At 42.5% G+C, this 12,198-nt stretch overlaps 1 protein-coding gene across 1 annotated transcript in view; it reads right to left on the reverse strand.

Annotated features, from left to right (window-relative positions):
* CBLL1 (Cbl proto-oncogene like 1) overlaps positions 1–5,837 on the reverse strand; it is a 55,122-nt gene extending 49,285 nt beyond the window's left edge. Inside the window, 1 exon segment of the mRNA XM_029615711.1 lies at positions 5,685–5,837. Coding sequence (XP_029471571.1) covers positions 5,685–5,793 — 109 coding nt within the window. The 5' untranslated portion in view covers positions 5,794–5,837.
* Between the last annotated feature and the right edge of the window lie 6,361 nt (positions 5,838–12,198).

Here is a 12,198-nt window from a genome sequence, read left to right on the forward strand (position 1 = left end):
TTCTGCGTGTCGATACGGCATTGGCCTGTATGTGAAGAAATACTTCCTGATGGTCCTGACTAAACTCCCTTGTAGCATCATATGAAGACCCTGTTGTACTCTTTTTCTTTCCATCAAAAAAAGATTTTATTCCCATGCCTTATTAATACCTTTCAGGTATTTAAGCATCTGTACCATATCACCCCTGTTTCTCCTCTCCACCATGGTACACATATTTAGATCCTTCAATCTCATAACATTTTTTGGTGCAGGCCCCACACCATTTGATTGCCTGTCTCTGGCCCATGTCAATCTTGTTTCTATCATTTTTGAGATATGGTCTCCAGAACTGAACACGATATTCCAGATGAGACCTCACCAGTAACCTGTACAGGGGAATTATCACATCCTTTTTCCTGCTGGTTATAACTCTCTTCATGTAGCCCAACAAGCTAAAAGCCTTATTTCATTTAACCTTGCCTATTAACTATCTAGTAAATGCCAAAGCAAGGAGGGAAAGTTATTTTGAAAACTTGGATGCTAATCAAAACCTTTTTAGGAGCCAAGGTAATTTTTTTTCCTCTCTCTTTTGTGCTTATTTTGCTAATATTGTTGCCATTCTTTTGTTTCCCTCTTTTTCATTATGCTTTCCCCTTTCTTCAGCTTCTTTTCCCCTTCCCCTCCTTTATCTGGCCTCCCCCATCCAGCCTTTCTACCTGGTCCAGTCACAGCAGAGGCTCCTCTGCCTGGGCAAATGCCAGGCACCTGAAGATTTTCCAGGTCTCCCTAAGCTGCCCAAATATCCTGGAACTTCTGAACTGCACAAAAATAAAGTTCAAGTACCAACACAAAACATTTAAAACTCAAACAAGCTCATGAGGTGACCATGCCCCTTGCCTCAAAGTTAGAACATAAAAAATTGCCATGCTGGGTCAGACCAAGGGTCCATCAAGCCCAGCATCCTGTTTCCAACAGAGGCCAAACCAGGCCACAAGAACCTGGCAATTACCCAAACACTAAGATGATCCCATGCCACTGATGCAATTAATAGCAGTGGCTATTCCCTAAGTAAATTTGATTAATAGCCGTTAATGGACTTCTCCAAGAACTTATCCAAACCTTTTCTGAACCCAGCTACACTAACTGCACTAACCACATCCTCTGGCAACAAATTCCAGAGCTTTGTGCGTTGAGTGAAAAAATTTTCTCCAATTAATCTTAAATGTGCTACTTGCTAACTTCATGGAATGCCCCCTAGTCCTTCTATTATTCGAAAGTGTAACTAACCGATTCACATCTACTCGTTCAAGACCTCTCATGATCTTAAAGACCTCTATCATATCCCCCCTCAGCCATCTCTTCTCCAAGCTGAACAGCCCTAACCTCTTCAGCCTTTCCTTGGTGGGGAGCTGTTCCATCCAATTTATCATTTTGGTTGCCCTTCTCTGTACCTTCTCCATCGCAACTATATCATTTTTGAGATGCAGCGACCAGAATTATACACAGTATTCCAGGTGCGGTCTTCACCACGGAGCGATACAGAGGCATTATGACATTTTCCATTTTATTAACCATTCCCTTCCTAATAATTCCTAACATTCTGTTTGCTTTTTTGACTGCTGCAGCGTACTGAGCCGACGATTTTAAAGTATTATCCACTATGATGCCTAGATTTTTTTCCTGGGTGGTAGCTCCTAATATGGAACTTAACATCATTTAACTACAGCAAGGGTTATTTTTCCCTAAATGCAACACCTTGCACTTGTCCACATTAAATTTCATCTGCCATTTGGATGCCCAATCTTCCAGTCTTGCAAGGTCCTCCTGTAATGTATCACAATCCGCTTGTGATTTAACTTCTCTGAATAATTTTGTATCATCCGCAAATTTGATAACCTCACTCATCGTATTCCTTTCCAGAAAAGCACCGTATTCCTTTCCAGAAAAGTACAGATCCCTGAGGCACTCCACTGTTTACCCTTTTCCACTGAGAAAATTGACCATTTAATCCTACTCTGTTTCCTGTCTTTTAACCAGTTTGTAATTCACGAAAGGACATCACCTCCTATCCCATGACTTTTTAGTTTTCTTCCAAGCCTCTCATGAGGGACTTTGTCAAACGCCTTCTGAAAATCCAAATACACTACATCTACCGGTTCACCTTTATCCACATTTTTTTTTTTTTGCGGCACTTAATATAAGATCTGAGTAGTGGTTTATTTTTAGTCTTTGTCCTACAGATGTTTATTAACCCCTTCAAAAAAATGAAGCAGATGTTAGGCAAGACTTCCCTTGGGTAAATCCATGTTGACTGTGTTCCATTAAACCATGTCTTTCTATATGCTCAACGATTTTGATCTTGAGAATAGTTTCCACTATTTTTCCTGGCACTGAAGTCAGGCTCACTGGTCTATAGTTACCCGGATCGCCCCAGGAGCCTTTTTTAAAATACTGGGGTTACATTGTACCCTCCAGTCTTCAGGTACAATGGATGATTTTAATGATAGGTTACAAATTTTAGCTAATAGATCAGAAATTTGGCACTCTTTGGTTTGTCAATCTGGCCTACTACATCTTCCAGGTTCACAGTGATTTCGTTCAGTTTATCTGACTCATCACCCCTGAAAACCATCTCCGGAACTGGTATCTCCCCAACATCCTCATTAGTAAACACAGAAGCAAAGAATTAATTTAGTCTTTCTGCAATGGCCTTATCTTCCCCAAGAGCCCCTTTAACCCCTCTGTCATCTAATGGCCCAACCGACTCCCTCACAGGTTTCTTGCTTCGGATATATTTTTTAAATTTTTTATTATGAGTTTTTGCCTCTACGGCCAACTTCAATTCAAATTCTATCTTCGCCTGTCTTATCAATGTTTTACACATAGCTTGACAATGCTTATGTTTTATCCTATTTTCTTCAGATGGATCCTTCTTCCAATTTTTTAAGGATGTTTTTTGGGCTAAAATAGCCTCTTTCACTTCACCTTTTAACCATGACTGTAATCGTTTTGCCTTCCTTCCACCTTTCTTAATGTGTGGAATACATATGGACTGTGCCTCTAGGATTGTATTTTTAAACTATGTCCATGCCTATTGAACACTTAACCTTTGCAGCTGCACCTTTCAGGTTTTTTCTAACTATTTTCCTCATTTTAACAAAGTTTCCCTTTTGAAAGTTTAGTGTTTGCGCTGCAGATTTACTTATTGTCCCCCTTCCAGTTATTAGTTTAAATTTGATCATGTTATGATCACTGTTGCCAAGTGGCCCCACCACCATTATCTCTCTCACCAAATCCTGTGTTCCACTAAGAATTAAATCTAAAATAGCTCCCTCTCTTGTTGGTTCCTGAACCAATTGCTCCATGAAGCAGTCATTTATTACATCCAAGAACTTTGTCTCTAGCAAGTCCTGATGTTACATTTACCCAGTCAATATTGGGGTAATTGAAATCTAAATCACCCAAAAATGTGGAACCCAAATAACAAATGAATTGTTAGCCTAAGAAGGTGTCAGCAAGCCTTGACGTTATGTGTCACTCTCAAGCAGACACTAACCGGTCTTATCTATCATTCACCTTCATCATAACTTTAATGCAAAAAAGTATTTTTTCTTTTTTCTTTTTCAAAAATTAATTAAAAATGTCCTCCATTATTATTATGAAAAATGACTCTTTCATGTATAAGGTGGTAAAGGAGCCCTACACGGGCCAGTGTTTCGCTTGAGTAAGCTTCTTCAGGGGCGTATGGAAACACTTCAAAGTAGAGCCATAAATCGTTTTAGACGGGACCAGACGTCTCAACCATCTTTTTTTCCAAGATGGTTGAGACGTCTGGTCCCGTCTAAAACGATTTATGGCTCTACTTTGAAGTGTTTCCATACGCCCCTGAAGAAGCTTACTCAAGCGAAACACTGGCCCGTGTAGGGCTCCTTTACCACCTTATACATGAAAGAGTCATTTTTCATAATAATAATGGAGGACATTTTTAATTAATTTTTGAAAAAGAAAAAAGAAAAAATACTTTTTTGCATTAAAGTTATGATGAAGGTGAATGATAGATAAGACCGGTTAGTGTCTGCTTGAGAGTGACACATAACGTCAAGGCTTGCTGACACCTTCTTAGGCTAACAATTCATTTGTTATTTGGGTTCCACATTTTTGGGTGATTTAGATTATATGTTGTGGTTAACCGCCGACTCCTTTGCGTGAGTAGGGTAATTGAAATCTCCCATTATTATTGCACTGCCAAATTGGTTAGCTTCCCTGATTTCTCTAAGCATTTCATCATCTGTCTGACCATTTTGTTCAGGTGGACGGTAGTATACTCCTATCACTATACTCTTACCCAACACATATGGGATTTCTACCCATATAGATTCTACAGAGCATTTAGTCTCTTGTATGATCTTTATCCTGTTGGACTCTATACCATCCCAGACAAAGTGCCACACCCCCACCAAGTTGATCCTCCCCATCATTGCGATATAATTTGTACCCTGATATAGCACTGTCCCATTGGTTATCCTCCTTCCAAGTCTCTGTGATGTTAATTATGTCAATCTCATCATTTGCTGCTCTACAATCTAACTCTCCCATCTTATTTCTTAGACTTCTGGCATTGGCATACAGATATTTCAAAGTGTGTTTTTTTTATTTGTATTAACAACCTGCTTTTCAGTTGTTAGGGATAATTCTGAAATCATTAGCTTCGGTGATTTTTTACATAGACACATGGACTATGTTTGCTTTTAATGGAACCTCTCTGTGGGGATGCCCTATCTCTCCTGTTTCATTAGTATCCTTCAAGGATACATTTCGCCGAATCATGCACTGCTGAGTGACTGTCGGCTTTCCCCCTTGTTCTAGTTTAAAAGCTGCTCTTTTGAAAGTTAGGTTACATCATTCTTGACAAGTTTCCTACTTTTTCATTATAGGAGGAACATGGATTTCACAGTTATTTTCAATGGCGTGTTTTAACCATAATCGTGCTTGGAAAAAAAAACATTTTACAGGCTTTAATCGGGAAAGATAAGAATTATCCAAAGATGATGTGTAATAGCTTTCAACACCATATGGCCCTTTTCTCACGTCTGAATAAGAGACTTTGTTCCCAAAAATAATGCATATTTTAATTTGATTTACAAAATTATCTCCTTTAGGTAGTTCTCTCGTTGGCTCAAGAGCGCGTTACCAAAGCTTACATAGCTTACATCCATTTCCACAAACGTATCGACAGAAATCTGCCACACTCCCAACCCGGATAGTCCAGGACAGGGCCGAGGAGAAAACCAACTGCAGCCACGAACCCTACTCTGCTGGTCACCCAAGGGCCACAGCCAGGGTGAGGGGCAGATAGACAGCGAAATATGAGGGAGGGAGGGAGGGAGGGCGAGCGAGTCTCACACACAAACAGATCGAAAGTGAGACAGCGCAAACTCTCCGACGCCTCCACCTGAAAGCCCGTCAACCCCTGGGCCTAGCGAGCTGAGGAGGAGGCACGAACAGGGGAAGGAGGAAGAAGCGGCCGGACACTGGCAGGGAGTGCAGTGCGGTGCGGCAGGCCGGACACGGCCGGGAGCCGTCACTCGTCCGGCCCCCTTCCTCCCTGCCGTTTCTGACGCGGCAGGCCCGGTCGGCCAGGCCGCGGAAAGCCCCCACAGCTCCCCTCGGCAGACGTGCCGAAACCTCCGGGCGGAGCTCCTTACCGCTGTGGTCCATGATTCGGAGCGGGCCGCTCTGGGAGAGGAACCGGCCCGGTCCTGGCAGACCGCCGCACCAACTCGCCGCGCCTGCGCACGGATCGTAGCGGAACATGGCGCAGGCGCTGAAATGGGGAAAAGCGGAAACGGATGAGCGTCTGTAATAGAGAGATACGGGGACATACCATAGAGTTCCAGAGTCTGCCGTGTCACTGTCTATGGTTATATGGAGGACCACGAGGAAGAACGGCAGAAACAGAAAGGCAGGCAGAGAGGGGAGGAGAGGATAACGTTGGCAGCATTTGTGCTCCAGGCTGTGGGGTATTTTTTTTTGTGATGTAGTAGTGATGCCTAAGCAGGTAGCCAGTACTTTATGTCTTAATCAATACTTATAAATTTTGAAGTTGACATTTTTATAGTGCATCTTTTGTTTTAGTCGTCACTTCTGGAGCCTTTCAGAGGACAGTTTTCAGAGCCGTTTAGCCAGTAAACAGCAAAGGTATCTAACTGGTACTTAGGGAGGTTGCAGCCCGTCTGCATACTTCTCCAAGGTACCTTGGTGGTTGGCTCTGGAAGTCACCACAACCCACCTCAGACCTGGGCTGTTCCTATACTGTGCTCCTTGAGCAGCCAGTCAGATGCTGGGAAGGTTGCAGGTCCCTCTTTATTTCCTAAGGCTCCACCTCATTTTCTTTTCCTGGTGCTAATCTTCCCCCTGCACACCTCTACTAACACCCAAGTTCATATTCCCTACATTCTTTATCTTCTCACCTGCTATTCTGTCATCTGCAATGTCCACCGCTCTTGAACTTCAAAGTTTTTTTCCTCTCACCCAGCCATCACCATTCTCCCTGAGAGCATCTCATCCTTGTTGCTGTCATCACATCTCTGCAATTCTTCAGTGTATTCTCCTGCACCTCCTTCTACTCTCAGCCTGAGATATCTATCCCAATCCTGGCTCTCCAAGTCAACTTTCACTCTATCGGGGCATATCAAACGGTTTTTTCCCTCCAATCTTATCACTATTCCCCTTCTCCCTTCCTCTCCTGTCCTTTCTCATGCTCCCTGTTGAATGCCCACTCTATTTCCGAGAAGCCTGTCTATATTCATGACCTCTTTATGTCTCCTACTGTTCATCTTCTTGCCTCGACTGAGATCTGTCTTTCCTCTGAGGACCTTGCTTCAGGTGCCGCTCTATGTCATGGAGGTTATCTTTTCTCCCATGCACCTGGTAGAGTATGTTGTGATGGTGATGGTGTTGGACTGTAGCTCTCCCCCTCCTGTAGGCTTCAACCCCTTTTTCTACCTCAACCCCACTCTTTTTCTTTCTTTGAGACTCACTCCATTTGCTATTCAACCCACTACCTTCCCGGGTAGCTGTCATTTATCAACCCCCTGATAAATTCCTCTCCTACTTTCTCACTGACTTTCTATTTTAAGAACATAAGAACATGCCATACTGGGTCAGACCAAGGGTCCATCAAGCCCAGCATCCTGTTTCCAACAGTGGCCAATCCAGGCCAGACGAACCTGGCAAGTACCCAAAAACTAAGTATCCCATGTTACTGTTGCTAGTAATAGCAGTGGCTATTTTCTAAGTCAACTTAATTAATAGCAGGTAATGGACTTCTCCTCCAAGAACTTATCCAATCCTTTTTTAAACACAGCTATACTAACTGCACTAACCACATCCTCTGGCAACAAATTCCAGAGTTTAATTGTGCGTTGAGTGAAAAAGAACTTTCTCCGATTAGTTTTAAATGTGCCCCATGCTAACTTCATTGAGTGCCCCCTAGTCTTTCTGTTATCCAAAAGCGTAAATAACCGATTCACATCTACCCGTTCTAGACCTCTCATGATTTTAAACACCTCTATCATATCCCCCCCCCTCAGCCATCTCTTCTCCAAGCTGAAAAGGCCTAACCTCTTTAGTCTTTCCTCATAGGGGAGCTGTTCCATTCCCCTTATCATTTTGGTAGCCCTTCTCTGTACCTTCTCCATCGCAATTATATCTTTTTTGAGATGCGGCGACCAGAATTGTACACAGTATTCAAGGTGTGGTCTCACCATGGAGCGATACAGAGGCATTATGACATTTTCTGTTTTATTCACCATTCCCTTTCTAATAATTCCCAGCATTCTGTTTGCTTTTTTGACTGCCACAGCACACTGAACAGACAATTTCAATGTGTTATCCACTATGACGCCTAGATCTCTTTCTTGGGTGGTAGCACCTAATATGGAACCTAACATTGTGTAACTACAGCATGGGTTATTTTTCCCTATATGCATCACCTTGCACTTATCCACATTAAATTTCATCTGCCATTTGGATGCCCAATTTTCCAGTCTCACAAGGTCTTCCTGCAATTTATCACAATCTGCTTGTGATTTAACTACTCTGAACAATTTTGTGTCATCTGCAAATTTGATTACCTCACTCATCTTATTTCTTTCCAGATCATTTATAAATATATTGAAAAGTAAGGGTCCTAATACAGATCCCTGAGGCACTCCACTGTCCACTCCCTTCCACTGAGAAAATTGTCCATTTAATCTGTTTCCTGTCTTTTAGCCAGTTTGTAATCCACAAAAGGACATTGCCACCTATCCCATGACTTTTTACTTTTCCTAGAAGCCTCTCATGAGGAACTTTCTCAAACGCCTTTTGAAAATCCAATCTTCCCCTTCCCTTTTTCTTGGTGACTTTAACTTCCATGTCACCCCCTCTGACTCTAAAGCCTCAAAATTCCTTTCCTTATTCTCATTTGATCTCCAACTTTGCTCTTCTGTTCCTACTCACAAGCCTGGTCACTGCCTTGACCTAGTCCTTTCTTCCAACTGCTATCTCTCAGAGATCTCCATTTCAGTTCTTCCTATCTCAGACCATCATCTGATAATTTTCAGACTAAACCACCCTCCCGCACAACCTCATCCTGTCACTACTAACATCTGAAGGAATCTCCAGGCTGTCAACCCTTGTATCCTTTCCAAAACTGTTTCATTTCTCCTCTCGTCCACTACATTGAAGCAGTTGAAGCAGGTTTTTTTTATAACACTATACTCCTCTGCTTTAGACATTCTCACCCCTCTCCTTACCCGTCCTGTAAGGCACACCAAACCCCAGCCTTTGCTCACTCCTGGAATTCTCTTCTTATGTTCCAGTGCCGACTCTGCAGATTGTCTCTGGCTAAAATCCTATGCCCAAGCTGACTTCATACATTTCAAATGTATGCTTATCTCTTTCCAGTTTTCTATTGCACTTGCTAAGCAAGACTACTACATCCATCTGACACACACTCTCACATCCAATTCTTGCTGTCTCTTTACCATACTCACTTCCCTCCTCAGACTTCCTTTGCCTCTCTCCCCCACTTCACTCTGTCCAGATAATGGCAGATTACTTCCATGACAAGATTCACAAAACTAGCCTTGAGTTTTCAACCAGATTACCTTTACTTCCCTCTCCACCACTTCTTTCCTCTACCCTTCCCCTGGCCTCCACCACTCTCCTTTTCTGATGTCACAGTGGAGAAAATTGCCTATCTTCTCTTCTCCTCCAAACTCACAACTTGTTCCTCTGACTTCATTCCCACCCAGTTCCTCAGTTCTTTTCCCCTGTAGTCATCCCTTCCATCTGCCACATCCTCAATCCATCACTTTCCACTGCTGCTGATTCTGCTGTCTTCAAATATGCCGAGATAATACCATTCCTCAAAAAACCCTCACTGGACCATATCTGTCTTGCCAACTAATGTCCCATCTCCTTCCTCCCTTTTGTGTCCAAACTACTTGAAAGTACTAGTCACCTCCATTGTATTGACTTTCTTTCATCTCAAGCCATTCTTAATCCACTCCAGTCTGGTTTTCACCCTCTACATTTCACAGAAGCACCCTTGTCAAAGTATCCAGTGACCTGGTTATGACTAAAACCAAAGACCTCTACTCGAGTCTTTATCCTTCTTGTCCTATCTGATGCTTTTGACACTGTTGTTTACCACCAACTTCTTGATACTCTGTCCTCACTTGGATTTTGGGACTCTGTTCTGTCTTGGTTCTCCTTACCTCTTCCATTGCACTTTTAGTATTTCCTCTGGCAGATCCTTCTCTATTGCCTTCCCACTGTCAATTGGTGTGCCTCAGGGTTTGGTCCTGGATCTTCTTCTCTCTGTATACTAATTCCCTTGATACTCTGATTTCCTCCCATGGCTTTCAATACCATCTTTTGGCTGATGGTTCCCATATTTACCTTTCTATTCCAGAAATGTAATCACAAATTCAGTCCCAGATCTCAGCCTGCTTATCTGACATTGCTGCCTGGATGTCCCACTGCACCTTAAACTCAACATGGCCAAATCAGAGCTCCTCATCTTTCCCCTGAAGTCCACTTCCCCTCTTCCTTCTTTCTCTGTTTGTGTGGATAAGTCTGTAATCCCTCCAGTCTCCTCTAACCATAATCTTGGAGTCATTGTCTACTCTGTATATATCCAAAACACTGTTCAAATATGCTCTCTTTCTTTCTCTATAACAGGGCTTTCCAAACCTGTCCTGGGGACCCCATAGCCAATCAGGGTTTTCAGGATATCCACAATGAATATACAAGAGATAAATTTGCATACCATGAAGACTCAGTATATGCAAATTCATCTCGTGCATATTCATTGTGGACATCCTGAAAACCCAACTGGCTGTGGGGTCCCCAGGACAGGTTTGGGAAGCCCTGTTCAATAACATCACCAAAATCCATCCCTTCCTTTCTGAACATGCTACCAGAACCTTTATCTACTCTCTCATCCCCTCCCGCTTAACACTATTGCAACCACTCCTCACAGATCTCCCACATAGCCATCTCTCTCCATTACAATCTATCCAAAATTCAGCTGCACGACTTATCTTTCGCCAAAGTCGTTACACCCATATAACCCACTTCTCAAGTCACTACATTGGTTCTCTACCTGTTCTTGCATACTATTCAAGCTCATCTTACTCTTCTACAAGAGCCTTCACTCTGCAGCTCCTCACTACCACTCCCCTCTTATCTCTCTCTACACCCCTCCTTGTGCACAGTGCTCATCTGATAAGTCACTCCTTTCTACACCCTTCTCTTCTACCGCCAATTCCCAACTCCCAACTCCGTGCTTTCCATCTGGCTGCACGATATGCTTGGCATAAACTTCCTGAGCTGGTGCATCATGCTCCCTCTCTTGCCTTATTCAAATCTAGTCTAAAAACTTACTTTTATTAAGGCTGCTTTTAAATCCTAACCCCTGATTGTCCTGCTTAAGCTTCATTAAATTTTTAACCAGTGTCCTAATAAATAAAATTTTCAGAGTCTCTTTTGCCTTGTATATTTGTCTTGATTAGATTGTAAACTCTACAGAACAGGGCCTGTCTCTTATGTTTTTTGTACAGTGCTGCGTATGTTGAGTAGCAATATAGATGTAGTGCATGTATATTTATCGGGCCTGCCACAATGCGTTTCCAAAGCTGTGTTCAGGCTGGGGAAAGAAGGGAGGAAAACAGCATGCATCCATGATATTTTCACAAGCATGTGATGTGGAGTTTAATGTTTGGTAGTTCTGCATGTGTAATGTTCAGTAGGGGACTGTGTTAAGGAACTCAGAAAAGGTTAAGAAGCGCCAGAGGTTGCCCTGGGAAATAGTAAAGAAGTTCCCCGTTCAGACTGGGATATTTGGTCTAGGATAGGCTGTACCTAAATACTCAGTACCTAACCAGATAGAACCTGACAGCACATGCCCTATTTTCCCCATCTCGGCCATCTGCACAGAAGAGCAGGTATAAAGTAAGCAGCTGCTTTTAATGCATGCAATTTATGCTCATTTTTAAAGAAAAACTACATGGGCTATTTGAAAATGTCCTCCCCTCTCCTGATCCTAAAATTTTGCAGTCTTCTTGCTAGCTGAGTACTTTACTGATACCCTCATGCCAGTGATGGGTGGGGATCGGCTCTAGGTTAATTGCTTTGTGTTCTGATCACTAATCTACCCTAGCAGAATAGAAATTCAAGTGCACACAGCAGTTTCAAAGTACTTAGCCTAATCACCAAATTCTTTGGTCAAGTGCTCTAGCTTCCAGAATCAATTCTCACAAATCAGCTGCATCTCGACTAACAATGAGACCATTCCAAGCATTCCAAATATAAAAATATATATTATTTATTCCTTCTGTGCCTCCTAAGTGCTAATGTTTCATTTGTGACAAAGGCGTTCCACCAGGTCAGCATTCATTTGTGATATACCCAAATAAATATCTCTGCAGTGTTCCTCTCTGGTTCCTGTGACCTATCCTTATGCAAAACAAATTATACTTACAATAATATTTAGAAGCATGGTCATCTCACTTGCCAAAAAACAAAAGCAAGTTACACTGTGCAATTAACAATACATATTCAGCATCTTATATTTCTAGCACGTACATCATCAGTATGTGATGTGCTCCTCAGCCAGCCTCACTCTTGTCTCATTACTCTACACTGTCACAGTCATATAGGAACCTTTAT

This window comes from Rhinatrema bivittatum, chromosome 9, assembly GCF_901001135.1.
Source record: "Rhinatrema bivittatum chromosome 9, aRhiBiv1.1, whole genome shotgun sequence".
NCBI classification, from domain to species: domain Eukaryota; kingdom Metazoa; phylum Chordata; class Amphibia; order Gymnophiona; family Rhinatrematidae; genus Rhinatrema; species Rhinatrema bivittatum.